Source organism: Heptranchias perlo, chromosome X, assembly GCF_035084215.1.
Source record: "Heptranchias perlo isolate sHepPer1 chromosome X, sHepPer1.hap1, whole genome shotgun sequence".
Lineage (NCBI taxonomy): Eukaryota > Metazoa > Chordata > Chondrichthyes > Hexanchiformes > Hexanchidae > Heptranchias > Heptranchias perlo.
In genome coordinates, this window is record NC_090370.1 from 12,906,231 (window position 1) to 12,931,873 (window position 25,643).

General features: G+C 42.3%; 2 protein-coding genes across 5 annotated transcripts in view; both read left to right on the top strand.

Moving 5' to 3' along the window:
* Positions 1-5,517, top strand: part of pou6f1 (POU class 6 homeobox 1) — a 182,637-nt gene extending 177,120 nt beyond the window's left edge. For both annotated transcript variants that reach the window (XM_067976741.1, XM_067976742.1), the window contains exon 12: positions 5,003-5,517. The gene's annotated coding sequence lies outside the window, so the exon portion shown is untranslated. The remainder of the gene's footprint in view (positions 1-5,002) is intronic.
* A 3,181-nt stretch (positions 5,518-8,698) lies between these two features.
* Positions 8,699-25,643, top strand: part of tfcp2 (transcription factor CP2) — a 178,255-nt gene continuing 161,310 nt past the window's right edge. For all 3 annotated transcript variants that reach the window (XM_067976743.1, XM_067976744.1, XM_067976745.1), the window contains exon 1: positions 8,699-9,092. In XM_067976743.1, coding sequence (XP_067832844.1) covers positions 8,971-9,092 — 122 coding nt within the window. In that variant the 5' untranslated portion in view covers positions 8,699-8,970. The remainder of the gene's footprint in view (positions 9,093-25,643) is intronic.

A 25,643-nucleotide genomic window follows, 5' to 3' on the forward strand; every position in this document is an offset into this window, starting at 1 on the left:
CAATAAATGAGCTCTCCCATTACAGCATCTCATTGTATTTTAAATAACCCAAATATCTTGCCTCTCGTACACTGCTTGGTAGATTGTTGCCAACATTTCTCACTCTTTCAGTGACTAAGTTTTCCTGATATCTGTTCTAAATTTACTATTCACTAATTTCCATTTTATGTTCTCTGGTCCTACTTTGTTGCATACTTTGAAATTATAATCTGAGTTTATTTTATCTGTACCATTTAATATTTTAAATACCTCAGTGGGATGCCCTTAACAGCCCTCTTTTTAGACTGCATACCGTAGAAATTTGTCTTAGGCGGTAGTGCAAAGCTACTGGCTGAATATGGGGTGGGGCGTATAATCTCCACACGATAGGCCTGTGTTATAATTGAATAGCCAGGTGGTGAAGGATGGAATACTAGAGCCTGGTCTTCAGTTGTTTCCAAGCCTCTATTCACAGAGATTCCCCTTACACACACCCCACACCCTAGATAAACTCTCATATAATAGGATACAAGAGAGTCCCCAGTTGATACCCACCACCTGAATACAATTAACACTCATTGATATAAATCATACAATTAACAGCCTGCTATATTAGGGTATTCCTTATCCCATCCCATCTTTCTCTAGGGCAATCTGCAGCTGTTTGTTTTTTCATAACTTCAAACCTTAGTTTTATTCTCAATTTTCTTTACAATAAGGGATGCTTGTGATGTGAGGTGGATTGTCAGTGCCTGGGGGGAGGGCAAACTGGATGACATTTGGGGTGGAGACCATTTGTCAAAACACAATGCTGATGGGTGTCTGAGCCTGTGGTGATGACCTGTCCTCTTTCTTTTCTCAAAACCACTGTGCTTTGTCAGCATTTTCTGTTTTAATTTTAGAGCTGCTGCATTTGCAGTCATTTTTTTGCCCTCTCCTCCATTTTCTCGTTGCCTTGTGGGACTCTCCAGTGCCTTTTCACCCTCCATTATTTGCACATTTCTTTGTCCTTCTTGCATCTCTCCATCGACTCACTGATGATCTTTTATATAATCTAACAGTTTTCTATTAAGCAATTTGCAGGTCATTCAATCCTTTAGCTCCCTCTCTCTGCTTGGTGTATTTGTTGATTCATGGCCCTATTATAAAATTGAAATCCCTGTTAGATGGTCTGTGCCCACATTTTATAGCTTCAGGCCAAGGATTTACTCACAGTGTGAGCCTTACCTTCTGCCAAACACCCAGTTTTTATGGGTAAGTATTTAAATTTTTTACATTTTTATGTACCCCTGGCTGCATTTTGATGGGTACATTCATTCATTTTCTGGGAAGACCTCCACTTATTGCATATTTGTTTTTTTTCCCCCCAACAATATCATTCTTAGTATTTTGATGTGGCAACTTACAAAGAGGTGAGGATGGGAATACCTTTGGAGGTTCCAAATGTGCTGCATAATTGAAATGATGAAGACAAGTACATGAGGGATCAAAAAGTGCAGGTGCAACACCCCTGAAGCGATATGGCCACACCGATCACTCCCCCAGGACCTGCACCTGGAGATGTCACGAGTCCTGTCCTCACAGTCTCCGCTTCCCACGACAGGCTGCAACAGAGTTATACCATCTGTTGCACAATGATCCACACACAGGATTTGGACCAGGAACTGATTTTCCTGTTGATGTGAAGTTACCACAGCATTAAGCTTCCATTCCACTGCAGGAGACATCCGCCACATCAGTGTACCATGCAACAGGGAAGTGACAACTGCTATGTTTGAAAGGAGCAACACCTTCATTGCTTTGCCTGTGGAAAGGAAGTATCAGCTGGACAGGGTTTCACTGGATGGCAGGGTTCCCTCGAGTGCAAAGAGTTGAACATGACATCTATGTGGGCATCAAAGCTCTTCACATCAAGCCCTCAACCTTCATGAATAGAAAGGGATTCCACTCAATAAAATGTTTATGTGGAATCTCACCCCAGAAACACCTTTCACATCAGTGCCTGTTGTCCAGAAAGCAGCCATGATGTCTTCATTATGCGGCAGCCCACAGTACCTGTATTATTTTAAAAAGAAGAAACATTGGATGGATAGCCCTTAAGTGATCAAGTTTATCTTCTGCATCCATGGCTTCTGATCCAAAGACCCTAACAGCTGCCTCAGTATCTGTTTGCAATTCCTCAGCTCCACCTTCAAGAAAAGTGTGCCATGCAGCTTAGGCCCAATCAATGCGAGTTTGCAACAGGGCAATGATTGTGTACAATGTTTGCAATGGTGCCTCCCAAAGAGTGCAGGAATTCCCGTAAGGCATGTGCCACAGTTGACTCGCCTCAAAGTGTGAGCAAGATGAAGAAGTTCAATCACCTTTGCCTTACTCCTGATATCAACGCACTTCTTCCTTATTGGCAGCCAGATACGAGGAATCTGAGTGACTGCATTGACTTGGTTGGCGACCAACCTCGATGCAACTGGCCCCAAATAGCCCTCTTTTGCAGCAGGACCTACAACTCTTCAGCACTAAAGGGAGAAATGTTGCTTATACATCCCCACTGTGCCATTGTGAACAATTAGGTAACTTTTCTGTCACCACCACAGTTTCTCCTTTTATGGCTAAACCTTTATAAAACACTGGTTAGGTCCCAGCTGGAATACTGTGTCCAATTCTGGGCACCACACTTTAGGAAGGATGTCAAGGCCTTGGAGAGGGTGCAGAAGAGATTTACTAGAATGGTACCAGGGATGCGGGACTTCAGTTAAGTGGAGAGAATGGAGAAGCTGGGGTTGTTCTTCTTGGAGCAGAGAAGGTTAAGGGGAGATTTGATAGAGGTGTTCAAAATTACGAAGGGTTTTGATAGAGTAAATAGATAGAATGTGGAACTTGCTACCACAGGGAGTAGTTGAGGTGAATAGCATAGATGCATTTAAGGGGATGCTAGATAAACACATGAGGGAGAAAGGAACAAAAGGATATGCTGATAGGGTGAGATGAAGTAGGGAGGGAGGAGGCTCGTGTGGAACATAAACACCGGCATAGACCAGTTGGGCCGAATGGCCTGTTTCTGTGCTGTACATTCTATGTAATTCTATGCAATAAATAAGGAGAAACTTTCCACTGGCAGGAAGGTCAGTAACCAGAGGACACAGATTTAAGGTCATTGGCAAAAGAACCAGAGGGAGAATTGTAATGATCTGCAAAGGGTGGTGGAAGCAGATTCAATAATAACTTTCAAAAGAGAATTGGATAAATACTTGAAAAGAAAAAAAATTGCAGGGCTATGGGGAAAGAGCAGGGGAGTGGGACTAATTGGATAGCTCTTTCAAAGAGCCGGCACAGGCTATGATTCTATAACTGCAGCTCTTTACGAAATGCTCCCTCATTGGATTTGGATCCTTAACCAAGTGTTCTACAAACCAGGCCCTCTAGGCAAGCTTTTCCTGTGCTTGTAGCCTATACAAAATAGGGAGCAGAACTTATGTTGTGAAATTTGACACTGCCTCCCTCCCCCTCAATACAATTGGTATCACAAAATTCAGAAATAATCAGTATTCATATACATTCAGCAAAAAAAAGCAAATTGTGTTTTTCCCTGGATTTTTTCCAAACATTTCCCTTCCCTATTTTTGTAAGGTATATTTTCTCTCTCTATAACAACAGTCTCCACCTAACAAGGGTTATAAATAAGCAAATTTTGATATAACTTGTTTCCACAATGTTTTTTTTCCAAACTTTGCTGTGCTAATGTAAATATTTACTGTATGTGACTTGGAAGGAATGTTGACAGTTCCACATCTCTGATTAGAGCGTGTACATTGTTTTCCAGCTTCTTTTATTTTACCTTAGTTACGAAAAAATGTGCATTTATACACCGCTGTTCACCTCTACAGGACATTTCGAAGCACTTCACGGCCAATAAATTACTTTTGAAGTGTAGTCACTGCTGTTTTGTAGGCAAACGTGGCAGCCAATTTGTGCACAGCAAGGTCCTATAAACAGTGATGAGATAAATTTGCTCTTATTCAAATAATGCCACGGGATCTTTCACATCCACCAGGACAGATGAGGTCTCAGTTTAATATCTTCATCTGAAAGACAGCACCCCTGACAACCTCTGTTCTCTTCAGTTCATCCAATGTTGTACCTCTGCTCATCTAGCTGTAGTGAATTTCATATTTTACCAGTAACTTTAAAATGTCTACACAGCTATGATAGAACTTTTAATATGTTTTCCGCAGACCTATATTGATTTTTCAGTACAATTTTTCTTTTAAGAAAACATTTGTTTTTTATGTTTCAGTGTTGGCACCCACAGCAAATAAATACTTTTGAATAGGTGGCGAGGATGCCTTATCAAATCACTGTGAATGTTTACCAGGTTCACCTGTCAGCACAGTGGGTTGTATTATACAGCATTGTATGCCTCAATCTTGCTCCCCTAATGTTGCATACAAGTTGCAACCTGTATCTATGAATAGCTATGGAAAAGGACACGGACTACTCTAAAGTAAAAATACTCAATTGGAGGAGGGTCTATTTCAGTGGGATGAGAACAGATCTGGCCCGGGTAACTTGGAATCAAAGATTGGCAGGCAAAACTGTAATTGAACAATGGGTGGCCTTTAAAGAGGAGATGGTTCGGGTCCAGTCTAGGTACGTTCCCACGAAGGAGAAAGGTAGGGCAACTAAAGCCAGAGCTCCCTGGATGACAAATTAGATAGAAAGTAAGATGAAGTGGAAAAAAGGGGCATATGACAGATGTCAGGTTGATAACACAAGTGAAAACCAGGCTGAATATAGAAAGTTCAGAGGGGAGGTGAAAAAGGGAAATGAGGGGCGAAGAAAGTATGAGAATAGACTGGCAGCCAACATAAAAGGGAATTCAAAAGTCTTCTACAGGCATGTAAATAGTAAACAGGTAATAAGAGGAGGGGTGGGGCCGATCAGGGACCATACAGGAGATCTACTCATGGAGGCAGAGGGGATGGCTGAGGTACTAAATGAATACTTTGCATCTGTCTTTACCAAGGAAGAAGATGCTGCCACAGTCTCAGTAAAGGAGCAGTCATGGACATTCATCCACCGACCTTCGGGTAAGCGTACTCCAAGGCGGCCTTCGAGACACACGACAACGCAAAATCGTCGAGCGGAAATTGATAGCCAAGTTCCGCACCCATGAGGACGGCCTCAACCGGGATCTTGGGTTCATGTCACGCTACACGTTACCCCACCAGCGAACAAATGTTATCTGTTTTTAATATAACGGGTCAGTTGCTGTCTTTTCTATGTTTCTACCTCTCTATCTCTGTTTTTTTTTGTTTGTTGTTTTTTTTTGGTGATTTGTATATTCTGTGAGACCTGGCAGGTAACACCTGTCTGTCTGCACACTGATTGCCTTGGCAACGGGCAGTTGAAAAAACTGTCTGTAATCACCAAGCATTGTTCTGTGAATTATAAATGCGATTTCATCTCGAGGATTTCATTTTCACATCGTTCACCTGACGAAGGAGGAAGCCTCCGAAAGCTTGTGAATTTAAAATAAAATTGCTGGACTATAACTTGGTGTTGTAAAATTGTTTACAATCAGTAAAGGAAGATATAGTTGAGATACTGGATGGGCTAAAAATTGATGATGAAGAGGTACTAGAAAGGCTAGCTGTACTTAAAGTAGATAAGTCACCCGATCCGGATGGGATGCATCCTCGATTGCTGAGGTAAGTAAGGATGGAAATTGCGGAGGTACTGGCTATAATCTTCCAAACATCCGTAGATATGGGGATGGTGCCAGAGGACTGGAGAATTGCAAATATTACACCCTTGTTCAAAAAACGATGTAAGGATGAACCCAGCAACTACAGGCCAGTCAGTTTAACCTCAGTGGTGGGGAAACTTTTAGAAACGATAATCCAGGACAGAATTAACAGTCACTTGGATGAGTGTGGATTGATTAGGAAAAGCCAGCACGGATTTGTTAAAAGCAAATCGTGTTTAACTAACCTGATAGAGTTTTTTGATGAGGTAACAGAGAGGGTCGATGAGGGCAATGCAGTTGATGTGGTGAATATGGACTTTCAAAAGACGTTTGATAAAGTACCGCATGGTCGGCTTGTCATCAAGATTGTGGAATAAAGGGGGCAGTAGCAACATGGATACATGGATACAGAATTGGCTAAGTGACAGGAAACAGAGAGTAGTGGTGAACGGTTGTTTTTTGGACTGGAGGGGGGTGTACAGTGGTGTTCCCCAGGGGTCGGTGCTGGGACCACTGCTTTTCTTGATATATATTAATGACTTGGACTTGGGTGTACAGGGCACAATTTACAAATTTGCAGATGACACGAAACTTGGAAGGGTAGTGAACAGTGAGGAGAATAGTGATAGACTTCAAGAGGATATAGACAGGCTGGTGGAATGGGCGGACACGTGGCAGATGACATTTAACACAGAAAAATGCGAAGTGATACATTTCAGTAGGAAGAACGAGGAGAGGCAATATAAACTAGAGGGCACAATTCTAAAAGGGGTACAGGAACAGAGAGATCTGGGGGTATATGTGCACAAAGCGTTTAAGGTGGCAGGGCAGGTTGAGAAAGCAGTTAAAAAAGCATACGTGATGCTGGGCTTTATAAATAGAGGCATAGAGTACAAAAGTAAGGAAGTCATGATGAACCTTTATAAAACACTGGTTCGGCCACAACTGGAGTATTGTGTCCAGTTCTGGGCACTGCACTTTAGGAAAGACGTGAAGGCCTGAGAGAGGGTGCAGAAAAGATTTGCTAGAATGATTCCAGGGGCAAGAAGCAAAGGGTAATGGTTGACGGGTGTTTTTGTGACTGGATGTTTCCAGTGGGGTTCCGCAGGGCTCAGTACTAGGTCCCTTGCTTTTTATGGTATATATTAATGATTTGGACTTAAATGTAGGGGGCATGTTTAAGAAGTTTGCAGATGATATAAAAATTGGCCGTGTGGTTGATAGTGAGGAGGAAAGCTGTAGACTACAGGAAGATATCAATGGACTGGTCAGGTGGGCAGAAAAGTGGCAAATGGAATTCAATCCAGAGAAATGTGAGGTAATGCATTTGGGGAGGGCAAACAAGGCAAGGCAGTACACAATAAATGGGAGGATACTGAGAGACCTTGGAGTGCATGTCCACAGATTCCTGAAGGTAGCAAGACAGGTAGATAAGGTGGTTAAGAAAGCGTACGGAATACTTTCCTTTATTAGCTGAGGCACAGAATATAACAGCAGGGAGGTTATGCTGGAACTGTATAAAATACTTGAGTACTGTGTACAGTTCTGGTCACCACATTACAGGAAAGATGTGATTGCACTAGAAAGGGTACAGGGGAGATTTACGAGGATGTTGTCAGGACTGGAGAATTTTAGCTATGAGGAAAGATTGGATAGGCTGGGGTTGTTCTCTTTGGAACAGAGGAGGCTGAGGGGTGGTTTAATTGAGGTATACAAAATTATGAAGGGCCTAGATAGAGTGGATAGGAAGGATCTATTTCCCTTAGCAGAGAGGTCAATAACCAGAGGGCATAGATTTTAAGTGATTGGTAGAAGGATTAGAAGGGAGCTGAGGAACTATTTTTTCACCCAGAGGGTGGTGGGGGTCTGGAACTCACTGCCTGAAAGGGTGGGAGAGGCAGAAACCCTCAACTCATTTAAAAAGTACTTGGACGTGCACCTGAAGTGCCGTAACCTACGGGGCTACAGACCAAGTGCTGAAAAGTGGGATTAGGCTGGGTGGCTTATTTTTGGCCGGTGTGGACACGATGGGCCAAATGGCTTCCTCTGTGCCGTAAATTTTCTATGATTCTATGATGGAATTTAGTTATGTGGATAGACTGGAGAAGCAGGGGTTCTGGGAATAGAGAAGGTTGCGAGGAGATCGTTAAGGGTCTAGAAAGAGTAGATAGAGCGAAACTGTTCCCATTGGTGGAAGGGTCAAGAACCCAAGGGCATAGATTTAAAGTGATTGGCAAAAGAACCAAAGGTGACATGAGGAAAAACTTTTTTACACAGCGAGTGGTTAGGATCTGGAATGCACTGCCCGACGGGGTGGTGGAGGCAGATTCAATCATGGCCTTCAAAAGGGAACTGGATAAGTACTTGAAAGGAAAAAATTTGCAGGGCTATGAGGATAGGGCGGGGGAGTGGGACTGGCTGGACTGCTCTTGCATTTAGGCTGTGTGGACTTGATGGGCCGAATGGCTTCCTTCCATGCTGTAACCTTTGTATGATTCTATCTTATAATTACTAACTAAAAAATGCACAAGTGGGCATCGAGTGAAAATAGCTAGTGGTTGTTTAGCCGACCAACGCTCACAGATGAAGAATGGTCACTTGAGAAAGATTCCAGGGGACAGTCAGCAAAGGTGGAACCATACCCCAGCAAGGAGTTAACATCTTGCGCGAAAATTGATGCAAAAAGGTGGGGAGGAGGAATCGCAAGAGTTTGGCTTTTACCTGTTCTGAATTCTCGACCATTAAACCAAATTGTTGAATTTAAAAAAGCCATCCCCTTCCTTGTACGTCACACTGCCTTGATAGCGACGAATAAGCCCCGCCCTTTCACGCGTATTGATAGGTAGATTCGCAAATGACGTCACACAAAGGAAGGATCTTTGGTCACGATTGGTTAGCGGAGGTTGATTGACACCCACCCACCCGTCAATCAGATTAGAGTGTCTCTCCAAAAGGTCCCAGCGGCGCCATCTTTGATGGAAAGGATATGGTGCGAGCTTGAGCTGTTTTGGCATTTGAGTCTGGGACCCGGTGGGTAGGCAGATTTTTCCCGGCCTTAGCAGGAGGGCTTCCTCTTCTCTCCACCGCCTCTTGTTTTTTTAATATTTAATATTTCAGCGTTTCATTTACTCTCACGCATTGTTAAAGTTTATTGTTTTGAGCGCGTTTTTCCTCCTCGGGAGCGCGCTGAGTGATCACATATTTAATATTTCAATTACGGATTATTCGCCTTATTGATTGCGGCGATGGCCTGGGCGCTGAAGATGCCGATGCCGGATGAGGTGATTGAATCCGGGCTGGTGCAGGATTTCGATGCCAGTTTGTCCGGGATCGGTCAGGAGTTGGGGGCAGGAGCTTACAGTATGAGGTACGTGTTTTATTCATATGTATAGATTAAAAAGCAGTGTTTAAGATAATAATTGTAGAATCTGCCCTCTTAGTGCTGTGGGCCGTTGTTTCCCATCGGTGCTAACCTCGATTTATACAGGTAGCGAGTCCTGGGCATAACCGGGGCTAGCTCTGAACCCATTGAAACTTAAAAGCATATTGCCAACATGCGAGGTATGTCTACTTCAGACGTACCCTGTATGTTGGTACCATGCGTTGGCTTTAAACATTGATGAATCTTTTGTCCCCTGAAGGCTCAGTTAGTATTCTCTTCTCCCCCTCCCCCTCCCCCCCCCCCCCCCCGCCTCTACATCTTGTGAAATGGCTTGGGGCATTTTTCTACATTGAAGGTGCTATATAAATGCAAGTTGTTGCACTACCTCGTGTGGTGACAGGCCGTGCAAACCAGGAAGCTCCCAGGTTCTATTCCTGATCTGCACTGAGTTATCTGATCTCGGCCAGAGTTGCAATCTGAGTGTTGTAATTGTTTTCAGTGGCCCCTGGGCTAGGGAGAATTGCTGCTGTCCTGATCATTATCCAGTGATTTCTGCTGGGGAAAAAAATGTCTGTTGGTTATGGCAGTATGGACAGTATCTGGTTGTGATTGCGTCCTCCATGGTCAAAACTCCCAATACAAGTTCACTCATTTAAGAATTGTTACTTGGGAGAGGTGTTGGGGACTTGCTGGTGACCATAAGTGGCCATAGTATGGAGGAGAGGTAAATACAATTTCCACTGTATTGTAGGGAAAGTATAATTCACATGTACCAGATTTAGATTGCTTTGAAGCGATGGATGTAAACATTGGGTGATGGTGCAGAATTTTACAATACATCTGATTTCAATGCCCAATCAGTACAATGAATGCTGGTGCCCTGGATAGAAGTCTGCTGTTTTGCCAACTACAACAGGCTTAGCTTGGCAGTAGAGTGTGTATGAATTCATCTGATTGTTTCATTTATTCCTGTATAACTTGGGTTTTCATTTTGCAAAATCCAATTGCTTATTTTGAATCTAGTACTCTTGTTTACACAGAGATCCATATGGCCTCTGAATCTCACTACTGGAGTATCAGGGTTTTGCACTATTCTAGATTTAGCAAAGTATTGTTGAGGCTTTACTGTACGAGTACTTCAATTAACCTTCTATTTGGTACTGCATACAATGCATTATGGATGTGATTACATAAAATTCTGGGTGTAATATCAAATTAGATCTTTATCCTGCATTCACCAACTTAAATTTGGACATTTTTAATGGTTTTTCTTATCTAACTTCTTTCCTCACTCTGAATGCCTTCTGTATTGTCCCCAAAGAGCTTTATATAGGAATTTACTGTTCTGTATACAAGGTTCTTTGGGCTTGCTTTTTATATATTAAAAATAAAACTTGTGTGGAGATTGATGTGCCACAGCTGTAAAATGCCTTTGGTAGGGTAAAGAGACCCTTAATGAATATTAAACTACATAAATCTGAAGATGTCCAAGTGAATGGGTCTCTATTCAAACTAAAGCTCTTTTTATATTGGATGTGGTGATGTGCTGGTGTAGCTGACTCCTGATTTGAGGGTCTCATGCAGCAGCCCCAGAGTAAACTTGTTGGATTCGCTAAGCCATGAAGATCTTTTTTACTCTAGTTGCTGCCAGCAATGTGGGACCCACGTAATGGGAACCTGCAGCACTAGCACCCCACTAAAACCAATATAAAGATCACTGTCCTTCAGCTCTTGTCAATGAGCATCAGTGCACATTGGCAGTAAGTGTCCAATTCCAAGGTAGACTGCTTTCCTGCCTGTAGTGCTTTATTTATAATGTAAATTATTTTCCTTCACCTGATGTATACAAGGAACAGCTGGTTAATCTGCAATATGTGATTTGTAAATAAATGAAATTTTCATTGGCGTCCATGAAGAAAATATTGGTTTGGTACACTTGTATGTTGTTTGCTTTCTGTCTTAAGATATACAAATGGAAGAAGTGACAGCTAAATAGATATGTAGGAAATAGCTGATTAAGTCCCAGTGGTAGTGATGCAAATAGTAAACAAATCATTTACTTTGTGATATGACATCACTGATGGTGATGTTTTGATGGCCACAGAAACAAGTGGCTGTATAACTGTGAGAAAACAGGCTGGAGAAGATAGTTTCAACCTGATGCATGTTAGTGAAAGCAAATGCCATAGATCTGTCTATAACCAGTTCTACATTATCAACCGGAAAAAAATGACTCTTAAAGTGGGATTTGATCTTCCAGATCATTTTGATATTTTGCTATAATGCTTGACTGTTTGTTTTTCTCAAAAGACACAGAAATTCATTGCAATACTTAGAGCTACTTAAGTGAGTCATTTAAATGGGACAATTTATTTCCTGCCCATCTGTGTTTTGAGGGAGGAGGAAAAATCTGTCTAATTACACTCTACACATTCCCAGTGCAGTTGTTCTTAAATGTACTACAACTGGATATTTTATATCCAATCAGTAATTACCACAGTAAACAAAAAGCAACTTGCATCTTCCCTATAATTTGAAGACCTATTTTCAGTAGTTTATATATGGTATAAAGAACATAAAAGAATCCTTTTACACACGTCCTCACTTCTATTCTTTGATGGTACATAAGTTTGTATAGAGGCGGTTGAAACTTCCACAAGCGTATGTATAAACATTAATTCTTTCTCTCTCTTTTCCGCCCCCCCCCAAAAACCGTTAAAAGGATTGACTGTCAAATTGATTTCCACATCTAAATATATATAAAAAATCTTGTGTAATGATCATTCCTGTCTGCAAACTTTATCTGTATTGCAATTTTGAGCTGCATGTTTGTCAACATTTAATATTTGACAATCCATACCTAATCACAATGGCAAAAGCCTATCTAAATATGAAAACACTTTGCCACCACAGTTTGTTGCTAAACCAATTGAATCCCCCCCCCCCATAACTGAAATTTCTAATGTCCAAAATAAAACAATTAAAAAAAATATTATATATTTCACAATTCATTTTACCCACTGAATTATCTTATACCTTCATTAACATTGTTACTTCAAGGCTGGAGGTGGTCTCCGAAGTTTTGGCTTCAATTGCATATTTTACCTCACTCTGACTGGAGAGGACTTTCAAACATATCTGTGCATCCTAAGCATGTGCAGTGTGCAGAATTTCCCAGCACACAATCTGGTCATCAGCATGACTTAAAGGGTAGAAAGGTGCATCTCCTCATCCCCTGTAAGAAGTTTTTGCTTTTTCTGCAAGACTTTGAAAGACATTTTCTATAAGGTTTAAGGAATTTTTTTTTTAGATATTTAAAGACTTGGAAACTGCATAAATTAAGTGTTTTGAAGTAATTTTTGTTCATTAAAGACTATAAGTTGCCAAATTGACTAAGAGCGCAGTAAAGAGTAAATTTTCCACTCCTGGTGTATGCAAGGAGTACACGTTGCAAAATACGCATCCCCAGTGCATGATTTTCCATCCACTAATTTTAAGAAAGCAGCACTTTACTCTTGCGTAAGATGGGAACATCTGACAATGGGAATAGCGATTGGAAGGGGGAGACAGAAACACCGAAGCGCACAAAAGACGCTCTAAAACGGGTCAAGGGAAGAGGCCAACAAATGGAACTGGATGGGAGTTTGTTTGAAAGGTGCCAAAGGCAGTTTGGGTCCTCCTCTCCCTAAAACTGCCAGAACAGAGTAACCTCCTAATACACTCAGACTGTACCCCTTCCCAATGCTGGAAAACCCCTTCCCCAGTCATGCTCTGCTCCAGGATACTTTGTTCCTGTGGGAATGGAGAAAAAATAAATGATCAAGGTTGCTGACTTGTGGTTTTCACAAAAAAAATGGATGGAATAATGGAATACGATCCCCAAAACACCAGTAAAAATTCTATAATCCCATGCAATAAAAACAAAATTTAACTTACTCAGTCACCATATAACAGCGGCTCTGTAAATGATCTCTTGGTATGTGCAGTGGCAGTTAGTGTTGTACCAACTATCTTTGATCGAGTCACTGTGACTGATGTACTGCTGATTGGATATATGCCAACAATTTTTCTGTCTTTGCTAACTAATCAGTTTGTTGCATTCATGGCTACACATGAAGACTCGCTTACATTGGCTTAACTGGTTAATATGGAAGGAAAATAGGTAGTTTGATGGTCTGTAACTATACAGAAATGTTTGATTTTTCAGAATTTATCATTGCCATAAATTGCATTATAGTGAAAGGAATTACTTTTTTGGTTTTTAACCAAAACAGTTTCAATCTTGTAAAGTGAATCTTTTTTGATTCTTTTCCAGAGAAAGTAGGTAGAGGCAAATGCTACATAGTAACTGTCTGTTAGGAAGGTGTATTATACCCTCTTTGCACCACAGGATGGCCTCCAATGATGAGCATGCTATTGGAGGGAACAACCCAGTATTGTGAGATGGTTTCATTGCGTGCCTTTGATGAAAAGTACCATTGACGGCACTTGGCTGGTGACGGTTGACATCTAAACTCATCTGTGAAGGCTAACAATGCGCTTTTGCCATTAATGCCTGTATGAATTGTCTCCTGAGATTGGGGAAAGTCTTGTGTATGCAAATTGTATGGTGTTGCTAAATCAACACTACATTACAAACTAGGTGACCTGGCACCACAGATTGTCTCTTTAATTATGGGAGCTATTTTATAATACCTGTAAGGGTGACATAGGTAATATAGTTTGACTGCTCCAAGTTATTGTGGAAGGAGAGGGGCTGTTTGGGGGTGGGAAAAGTTCTTCTTCCTAATGATGTAGATGCTGAGGAAATTGCAGGATGGTAGTGGGTAAGAATGCTAAGGCAGTTAAAGTCAAAGCACCAGGCTTTTTAAAATGTAAAATCTGAGCTTGACGTTGCATGGACAGTGTTTGGTTATGAATCCTGGAATGAGTAGAAAATAGTTTTGAGTGGATTAGTGGCTCAAATGGCTACGCTGATATTTCCCAACTAGGTGAGTAGTTGTAAGCCCTAGAGCTGCCTGTCATTTGAAGGTTTTTTTGTGTGCATTCGGGTAACTGGGTGCAACCGGAGATTGCTGTAAATAGGATAGATATCTCCCCCAGATTTGACAGCTGGAAGCACAGAACGACTTGGTGGATAAAAACATCCCCTAGCTACCCTTGTTCAACAAATGATGGTTAACTCTGTTTAAACTTGCACATAAAAGGAGTTGAATTCCGTAGGCAGGAGAAATGTTTTTGCTGACTCCATTGGTGGCCTAGCTGATCAATACACTGCCCTTTATGATCCTTTATGCTATGAAGATGCCAAATTTAATCCCTGTTCTGGTCTATGCTGAGTTATGGTTTCATATGGGGCACTACAATTGACCCCTGTGTTCCTGAACTAGAGACAAGAAAAATCAACCAGAGTTCTGTCTCTTGATCACTGTCCTGTAACGCGTGTGCGCGTGTAATGTCCCATGTGGTTAGTTTGCTGGTGTACACTGGCTAGGTTTTCACATGAAGAACAGCAATTTGAGTGAGGCTTCAGAAGGTAATGGTGTCTGTAGAACTGTACTCCAATGCCTTAAAGGGAGAGGAAAAGCTTTGTAGACTTAGTACATGAATACATTACATTAGCTCTTGTGTTTCTAGTGTAAATATGGCTTGATTGCAAGCTGCTCATGTCTTCCTCTAGCAAAATCTTGTAGAGGACAGGTGGCATGACAACATTTTTTGACTTTTGTAGCAAGTCATGGTTCTTTGTTCCTGGACATATACAGACTAATGGGAATCAGCGACCACTTCTGTAAGCAGCCTCGTGTTTTCTACAAACGAGAGCGTGCCTTTACCTGCCTGCTATCTAATTAAATGTAGCAGGACGCAGGGGTCTTGCCACTGTACTCAAACTTACTGAAATACATGATGTTGGCTTGTGATCTTGATTTCAGTAAGTGACAGAATATACACCATCAACCACGGCTCAAGCTATAAACTAGTGGACAAATTTATTTAATACATGGTATGTTGGCCTTTATTGCAAGGGGGTTGGAGTACAAGAGTAAGGAAGTCTTGCTGCAATTGTACAAGGCTTTGGTGAGACCACACCTGGAGTACTGCATACAGTTTTGGTCTCCTTATCTAAAGAAGGATATACTTGCCTTAGAGGCAGTGCAATGAAGGTTCACTAGATTAATTCCTGGGATGAGAGGGTTGTCCTATGATGAGAGATTGGGTAGAATGGGCCTATATTCTCTGGAGTTTAGTAGAATGAGAGGTGATCTCATTGAAACATGTAAGATTATGAGAGGGCTTGACAGGGTGGATGCTGAGAGGCTGTTTCCCCTGGCTGGAGAGCCTCGAACTAGGGGGCATCGTCTCAAGATAAGGGGTCGGCCATTTAGGACTAAGGTGAGGAGGAATTTCTTCACTCAGAGGGTTGTGAATCTTTGGAATTCTCGACCCCAGAGGGCTGTGGATGCTCAGTCATTGAATATATTCAAGGCTGAGATCGATAGATATTTGGATATCAAGGGATATGAGGATTGGGCGGGAAAGTGGAGTTGAGGTAGATAATCAGCCATGATCTGATTGAATGGTGGAGCAGGCTTGAGGGGCCACATGGTGGTCTACTCCTATTTCTTGCATTCGTATGTCTTAAAGAGTTTAATGAATAGTACTCTGATCAAACATTGCTAATCTCAAACAACAAAGAAACTTCTGCGCTCACCTTTGCCTTTAAAATTGATACTTGAAACATATGCTTGTTTCTTGCATGGTGAAACGCTATCACAGAACCATTGCCTAACCTACTTCCCCTGTCAGCAACCAGGCTGAATCCAGCAGAGTTTGTCAGCCACAATTCAAAATCCTTTGCAGATTTATTTGGTCAAGCTAATAAGATGTCAAGAATTGCTTCTTAGGAATAATGTATCTGAAGTGACTCTTTTGTATCCCAGATGCCATGTCTATTCTGTGTTTTAAAAGAATCTCTTGTAGTACCTGCCATCAATCTAATGTGCACAGTGGCCAGCAATAAGAAAACCATTAAACAATCCACCATGGACAAAAATGCACAGCTGCCTCGATGGGTTTCTTCCACAGCCCTGGCTTCTTCCTTTCCCTTGGCTTGTTGTCACGGGACCTCTAGCTACTCACCTGCCTTCCCTCCCCATTGGTAATGCTCGCCTGCTCTCTGATCAGCCTATCCATCTCAGGCCTCTGGCTCTTTCACCTGTCTCGGGCTACCCTGGGCCTGGTCAACACACTTTATTTTTATTGCTGGTTTCCCAGCGCTAAGAGAATTTATTTGTAGCACTATAGGTGCTTTAAATCTATTTGTATTGGGGTGGAATAAAGGGCTGGGGATAGAATGGAAAGGAAGGGTTGTGAGGAAGGGGCCTCAGACCTTTGCGTGCACACACCTGAGTAGAAGGGGAAGGACACAGGAGGTGGTGAGAAGGAGTAGGGGACACGATTTGAATGAAGGGTTGGGAGAAGCAAGGCAGATGAGGCAGCAGCTGCCTGTGGTTCCTTTCCTTGCCATATTGCTCCACCTAAGAAGCAGAAGACGACAGAAAGAGAAGCAGTAGAGGAGAGACACCTTGAGTTCTGACTTAACTTGTGTAATGCCACAGGAGGTCAACTAATCCTAAATAAATCTCGTGACTATATTGTTTTTGTTTTCTCCAGCAGTTCTCAAACAGTAAATAAATGTTCTACTTCTGTACAGTGAGCCCCTAAAATGGCTGCATCAACATAATGCATTTAGCTTGAATGTCTCTGAGAAGAAATCTAATCTAGATCACATCAACCTACTTTATGAAGTTGATTTCCTCTTCTAGACATGTGACTCAGTGGCCCTTTTTTAAAAGGGGGAGCGGGATCAGTATTGGCGAGTCCGGGGAGGTTGGAGCCCTGCCAATCTTAACGGCGGGACTTCATTTAAATAAAAGTTACTGGTGTCCCGGCTGATTCCGGCCAGATTCACTACCTGCTGGGGAGAGTGGGAATTTGGCGCGGGACCTGTATGGAGCACTCCTGCTTCTTCTGTCCAGTCGGCTGCAGACGGCGCGGGACTCACCCTGACGTGTGGTTAAAATTATGTCGCGGCGCTGATGACATCAGCGGGCCGCAACTTTTGAATGTTAAGTAGGCCTTTAGCCGGAACCTCGTCGATTGCTTGATACGCTGTCGTAAAAAGTTACCACAGCCGGGAGTACGGTGGGTTGGAGCCGGGTGTGAGATTTTTTTTCACTTGTTAACCCTGCCAATGCAGTATTCTTGTTGGGCAAGGGGATTAAAATCCTGACCATTGAATCCATTTTAAGTTCTATCAATCTGGTCCATTGAAGGCAAGGACTCACTGGTGGATTGAGCCCTCCTTTTTTGGGGGCGCGGGCTCCGTCTCCCGCAGTTCCTGCTGCTAGTTTGTGGCTTCTGTGAGCTGAACAGACACGAGGAGGGTCAGTCCTCATCTCACTGGATGCACACACCTGCTCTATCACTTTCCACCAGCTGCTTTGTACAGTAAAGAAATCTGATAGCTACCCAAGTCACAAAGTGTTCTTCAATCTTAGTGTCCGTTTTGAGTTGCCCACTTTGCATTGGACTATTTACAAAAGTGACTAATGATTGAATGGGCATCACTGCTGTGTGTTTTATAGCATGCTGATTTGTTTGTGCCTTCGTGTTGAAGCAACAGTATATGCATAGAAAGGTTACAGCACAGGAGGCCATTCGGCCCATCGAGTCCGTGCCGGCTCTATGCAAGAAACCTAGAAAATAGGAGCAGGAGTAGGCCATTCGGCCCTTCGAGCCTGCTCCGCCATTTAATATTATCATGGCTGATCCTCTATCTCAATACCACATTCCCGCTCTCTCCCCATACCCATGATGTCTTCTGTGTCTAGAAATCTGTCTATCTCCTTATATATATTCAGTGACTTGGCCTCCACTGCCTTCTGTGGTAGAGAATTCCACAGGTTCATCACCCTCTGAGTGAAAAAATTTCTCCTCATCTCAGTCCTAAATGTCCTACCCCATATCCTGAGACTGTGACCCCTCGTTCTGGACCCACCAGCCAGGGGAAACATCCTCCTTGCATCCAGTCTGTCTAGCCCTCTCAGAATTTTATACGTTTCAATGAGATCCCCTCTTGTTCTTCTAAACTCGAGTGAATACAGGCTTAGTCAACCCAGTCTCTCCTCATACAACAATCCTGCCATCCCAGGAATCAGTCTGGTGAACCTTCGCTGCACTCCCTCGATGGCAAGTATATCCTTTCCTAGGTAAGGAGACCAAAACTGCACACATTACTCTAGGTGTGGTCTCACCAAGGCCCTGTATAACAGCAGTAAGACATCCTTGCTCCTGTACTCTCATCCTCTTGCAATGAAGGCCAACGTACCATTTGCCTTCCTAACTGCTTGCTGCACTTGTTTGCTTTCAGTGACTGGTGTACAAGGACACCCAGATTCCTTTGTACATCAACATTTCCCAATCTATCACCATTTAAATAATACTTTGCCTTTCTGTTTTTCCTTCCGAAGTGGATAACTTCACATTTATCCACATCATACTGCATCTGCCATGTATTTGCCCACTCACTCAACTTGTCTAAATCGCCTTGAAGCCTCTTTGCATCCTCCTCACTACTCACAATCCCACCTAGTTTTGTGTCACCCCAATAGTCACTGCCTGCCACCCTGAAAAAGACCCATTTATTCCTACTCTCTGTTTCCTGTCTGTTAACCAGTTTTCAATCCATGCCAGTATATTACCCCCAATTCCATGTGCTTTAATTTTGCACACTACCCTCTTATGTGGGACTTTATCAAAGGCCTTCTGAAAATCCAAATAAACCACATCCACTGGTTCTCCCTTATCTATTCTACCAGTTACATCCTCAAAATAAAAAACTCCAGTAGCTTTGTCAAACACTATTTCCCTTTCATAAATCCATGTTGACTTGTCTAATCTCGTTGATATTTTCGAAGTGTCCTGTTATCACATCCTTTATAATAGACTTTGTATAAAAGCAAGGAAGTCATGATGAACCTTTATAAAACAATGGTTAGACCACAATTGGAGTATTATGTCCAATTCTGGGCACTGCACTTTGGGAAAGATGTGAAGGCCTTAGAGAGGGTGCAGAGAAGATTTAGAGCAATCCAGCTAGTCCCACTCCCCCGCTCTATCCCTGTAGCCCTGCAATTTTTTTCCTTTCAAGTACTTATCCCGTTCGCTTTTGAAAGCCACGATTGAATCTGCCTCCACCACCCCCCTGGCAGTGTATTCCAGATCCTAACCACTCGCTGCGTAAAAAATGTTTTTCCTCTTGTCATCTTTGGTTCTTTTGCCAATCACCTTTAAACCTGTGTCCCCTGGTACTTGACCCTTTCACCAATGGGAACAGTTTCTCTCAATCTATTCTGTCTAGACCCATCATGATTTTAAATACCTCTATCAAATCTCCTGTCAACTTTCTCTGCTCTAAGGAGAACAACCCCAGCTTCTCCAGTCTGTTCATGTAACTAAAGTCCTTCATCCCTGGAATCCTTCCAGTAAACCTTTTCTGCACCCTCTCTAAGGCCATCACATCTTTCCCAAAGTGCGGTGCCCAGAATTGGACACAATACTCCAGTTGTGGTCGAACCAGTGTTTTATAAAGGTTCATTATGACTTCTTTGCTTTTGTACTCTATACCTCTATTTATAAAGCCCAGGAGCTGCTGCTCAGTGAGCTGCTGAATAATGGTTGGGCGTAGGAACCTCGTTTCCCCTCCCTCGGGTGCCTGGGTCAATTGTAGTGTCCTTACTGCTGTCCTGGCTGAGATCAACTAACTCGCTACAGACCAGGGAATTAAACCCGGACTATTTTCTGACTGGTGCCCTTGCCCGCTAAGTCATCTAATGTTTGACTGGAGTGGGAAGAAATGTATATTTGGCAATGAATTGCAAAGCAACTTAACAGCATGCAAATCACCCCAGTGTGTTTCTAACTCCACATCCAATCTTTGCCCTTCTTCTGTTTTAACAGTCTGTCACTGAATGTGCCTTTTAGCATCTTTAGCACAGCGACAGCCCAGTGTCTAACAGTGTTGCCTCCAGAGGCCATGCAAGCCACCAAAAGAGTTGGCTTCTATGGATTCTTCCAGAGGCAGCGCTGTCCCTGGTAACAATGTAAATAGAGGTCAGAGCTGGCCTTTTCTTCTTGCTACGGCAGCTGGAGTGGCTGAACCTGTCCTTGTAGGCCAACAAAGCAGCTTTGTACTGGGGCTGTAGACCATCACCAGATATTGAGGATGTTATGGTGATCTGCTTGTGAACTGCAGCTTAAAAATGGCAAGTGAGCAATTTTTATGTTTCATTTGGTCTAATAAAAATGGGACAGTTTCTATAGCACAAGGGTTCTATAGTTAGTATTGACTTGCTTTCTAAACCAGTTAAAGCCGATCTACAATATGAACGAACATGACATTAATCTTGAGATAACTCTGTTACTGAGGGTGTTCAGTACTTCCTGGTGGAACTGTTCATTCATTACTTATCCAGTAAGCTTTAGGAGTGAAATTGCTATCATCATTGATGGAAGTCTGGCATGAGTTCTGTGCTCCTGTATGGAAAGGTAGTGGCACTGGCAGCTATGTATATATTTTATAAACAGGAATGTTCCTGTCTCATTTTTAACTTTTAATTTTGAGGCAATGCATGACTCCTGTTGCAATTAAGTGCAGGAGTCGTATAATGCTATGCTACTCCTGACAGGTTATTCTATTGTGCTTTTCTCTTTTTCTATAGCTTTTATTTTCAATGCCTCTGGGGCAATATATGAAACAAGAACTCCATGCTGTTTTAGCACAAGGTGTACTTGGCAATTTTGCCTTCAACATTCATCTCAGCTGCCATCTTCAGTTTCAAAACGTTCTTTTTCTCAGTGAAGATTGGCTTTTTCTTTATGCTTCTCCAAGAGTGGCTGTAACTGCCTGGAATTTCCAGCCAACTACATGGGCAAAGCGACCAGAAAGAGCTATTGTGCTTTTCTAAGACACAGGTAATTCTCGAGTATGTGATATAAACACACAAGCTGTTGTGCTGAGCCAAATTTCTAAACCAAAAATGATTTTTTTGGTCTTGAGGCATAATGGAGGAGCTAGTACTAGTTCTCTTCCCACTGGAAATCAGCAAATGCAAATTCTAATCATTCTGCCCTGGGTTACTTCATTTTTCCCCCTCTCCTCACTGGCTACATAGGCTTCCATATTGAGAAGATGAGTAGTATAATAAGCTTTAATAGACTTCAAAATGCTGTGTACAGTGATTAAAAGTCAACTGTCCAATGACTGGAATTTGAGTAGACAGAAGTTATACAAAAAGGATGAGCTGCATGGAACCATATGGGAGCAGTAAGCTGTTGCAGAATATGGTGGATGTATTGGGACTCATTTGAACTAAGAATTGAGTTGGGGGGGGGGGGGAGGGAAAGGGAAGAGTTAAGAAATTAAAGATAAACTGCAATCAGTAGAATGAAGATCACAGTACTGTTTAGGGTAAAGAGGAATGCAAATAAGATGAAACTAGAAAATAAGGATGAGGTTCAAGCATAAGCTGAAATTTTTATGCACTAATACAAGGACCATTAGTCACCATCTGGAATTGGAAGGATATGCAGCTAGGGAAAATGGTATCCAAGAGATGTGATTGTGATCAGAGATGGACCAGTGCAAGACTTTGGAAAGGCTACGAGGAGGGTGATGGATACAATCAGCAGAAAGGCCGAAATTGAAAGCAAAGCAGAAGTTAAATGGAAAATTTAGTTACAGCACCTTGGAAATAATGACCACAGTGTAGTTGAGTTGAAGGTTAGGCTTACAATGGTGAAAGAGAGGAATGTAACAGACTCTCAACTTAAATAGGGGGCATTTTGAGAGGATGAGAGAAATAAGCTAGTCTGGGTCACATTGAGAGCAGTAGAGAGGATAAATGGAATGCTTAGAATACAGAGTAACTTATTCAATGACAACAACTTGCATTTATATTTTCTACTGAGATGGGTGGGGGGAGGGAAGGAAGGAGGGAAAATGTAGCAAATAAAGAAGGAAACCAAAATGCTCAACAAGTGAAGTAATGCAGGGGATGGCAGATACTCTTAAACTACTTTGTATCTCTTTACAATGGAACCCTGTGGTTTATTGGTTAACTTCTCAATAGAGATGGAATTTTCCAGGGAGGGCAAAGGAATATTAAGCATGTTTTTAAAAAAAAAATTTACAAATGAAGAAGTAAAGGACAGGCTGAGAGCACTAAAAGAGGGAACGGCATCTGGCTGTGATGGTTGCATGCTTCAAGAAGTCACTAATTTAATTGGGCATTTTTAGGGGTTCACTGGAAACTGGGATAATATCTTTTGGAGTGGATCCAAAATGATCGGAATGAGGAAATAGTTGCACATAGAGCTCCATCAGAAAGGAGGGAGATAGTTGGCAGGATGCCTCCTGCAAGCGCCTTTATTGTTTTTGAACTTAAATGATTTCTAAGTGGATACTGAAACAAAGCTGCCTAAGTTTGCTGATATAAAACTTGGGAAGAAGGGCTACAAATAACAGAAAATAAGTCGATCAAATAGAGTGATGTCGATTGATTTGGGGCATTGAGCTGAGAAGTGGAAAATCTCAATGTGACCAAATGTGAGGTGATGAGACTGGAGAAGTGCAATTAGCAGTGTTATTAAACCACAGGAGTGGGATCTGGGGGCTATCATGGTAGTGTATAACAGCAATAAACGCAATTTAAGTTTGAGATTTCTTCTAACCATGCCATGGATTATTTTGGTGCTTGTATCTTGCATCACTGTCCCAGCTGAGTTCCAACACTCCATATCTGTGCACAGTTCTGGTCTCCATATTATAAAAAGGATAGAGAGGCATTGGAGAATGTGAATCTCTTTTGCACCAAGATGATACCAGAACTGAGAGGATATACTTATCAGGAAAGATTGACCAGGCCGTGGCTCTTTTCTCTAGAAGAGAGAAGGCTGAGGGGTGACCTGATGGAGGCCTTTAAGATAATGAAAGGGTTTGATAGGGTAGATGTAGAGAAAATGTTTCCACTTGTGGGGGAGTCCAAAACTAGGGGCCATAAATATAAGATAGTCAGTAATAAATCCAGTAGGGAATTCAGGAGAAACGTCTTTACCCAAAGAGTGGTTAGAATGTGGAACTCGCTACCACAAGGCGTAGTTGAGGCGAATAGCATAGATGCATTTAAGGGGACGTTAGATAAGCACATGAGGGAGAAAGGAATAGAAGGATATGCTGATAGGGTTAGATGAAATGGGGAGGGAGGAAGCTCGTGTGGAGCATAAACACTGGCATAGAGCTGTTGGGCTGAGTGGCTTGTATCAGTACTGTAGACTCTATGTAACTCAATGTACTGTCAACAGTGTCTATCCTTGCCTTGAGATCTAGGTAAGCTACTGACAAAATGTCCAGGAAATGAACAGCAGACCATGTTTGGTAATTGCTTTCAGCTACTGGACTTGTAAGCCTCCATAACTTCTCACTCTGGTCTTAGAAAGCAATGGAGCATCACATCAGACCTCGTTTTATGTTTAAAATATTAAGCAAATTTGTTACAGAAGATGATCAAACCCATGAGTAACCAGTTGTATATTTACAGTAGGCATCCTTCCACCTGACTCTGTGGTTGAAATAAGCTTGTAATCCTAAGAACAGAACTAACCCTTCAGTAAATAATTTTTTTCCCCCTAGAATTTCTTAGCACTATGGGAGTCTCATTAATCTAAACTGTTTTTCAGGAGTTTCAAACTGATCGATTCTTTTCTTTTCAAACAGACTCAGATTTTAAACAGAACAGCCCTTGTATCCCAGAAAAGAGTCATGTTAATGGTGTACCAATTGTTTTATATTGATTTTGAGAAATGGTATTTACGCTTGAGGATACATTTATAGATTAATACTAACCACCGTGACCATCATTTTCCAATCCTCTCTGGCTACAAGCGTGGTACTGGAGGACTGCTAACGTTGTACCGTTGTTTAATTACAGGCTAGTCAGCCTAACCTGGTGGGCAAATTATTGGAAACAATTCTGAGTGACAGTATTAATCGTCATTTAGAAAGGCACGGATTAATCAAGAACAGTCAGCATGGATTTGTTAAGGGAAGGTCGTGTCTGACTAACTTGATTGAATTTTTTGAGGAGGTAAGAAGGAGGGTTGATGAGGGTAGTGTGTTTGATGTAGTCTACATGCATTTTAGCAAGGCTGTTGACAAGGTCCCACGTGGCAGGCTGGTTAGAAAAGTAAAAGCCCATGGGATCAAAGGGAAAGTGGCAAGTTGGATCCAAAATTGGTTCAGTGGCGGGCGTTTTTGTGGCTGGAAGGCTGTTTCCAGTGGGGTTCTGTAGGGCACGGTACTAGGTCCCTTAGTTTTTGTGGTATGTATCAATGATTTGGACTTGAATGTAGGGGGCAAGATTAAGAAGTTTGCAGATGATAGAAGAATTGGCCATGTGGCTGATTAGTGAGCAAGAAAACTGTAGACTGCAGGAAGATATCAGTGGACTGGTCAGGTGGGCAGAAAAGTGGCAAATGGAATCCAATCCAGAGAAGTGTGAGGTAATGTGTTTGTGGAGGGCAAACAAGGCAAGGGGGTACACAATAAATGGGAGGATACTGAGATGTAGAGGAAGAGAGGGACTTTGGAGTGAATGTCCACAGATCCCTGAAGGTAGGAGGACAGGTAGATAAGATGGTTAAGAAGGCATACGGGATACTTTCCTTTTATTAGCCGTGGTAAAGAATATAAGAGCAGAGAGGTTATGCTAGAACTGTATGAAACCCTAGTTAGGCCACAGCTTGAGTACTGCGCACAGTTCTGGTCACCACATTACAGGAAAGATGTGATTTACGAGGCTGCTGCTAGGACTAGAGCATTTCAGCTATGAGGAAAGATTGGGGTGGGTTGATTTTCTTTGGAACAAAGGAGGCTGAGGGGAGATTTAATTGAGGTGTATAAAATTATGAAGGGCCTAGATAGAGTGGATAGGAAAGACCTATTTCCCTTTAGAGGGGTCAATAACCAGGGGGCATAGATTTAAAGTAATTGGTAGAAGGATTAGAGGGGAGCTGAGGAGAAATTTTTTCACCCAGAGGGTGGTGGGGGTCCGGAACTCACTGCCTGAACGGGTGGTAGAGGCAGAAACTGCCATCACATTTAAAAAGTGCTTGGATGTGCACTTGAAGTGCCGTAATCTACAAGGCTACAGACCAAGAGCTAGAAAGTGGGATTTGGCTGGATAGATCTTTTTTGGCTGGCAGAGACATGATGGGCCGAATAGCCACCTCTGTGGCATAAATTTCTTAACCTTGGAGTGTGTCACCTTACAACTGCACTTTTAAACTCCCAACTGTCTAACCTTCAGCCCTCCTTTTGCCAGTTGGCGATCTGTTCAACCACTCTTTCCCTTCCACTACTAATGCCCTTGCCCCCAGTAAAACCCTAACCCCCTCCTACCCTGGTACGGACCCCAA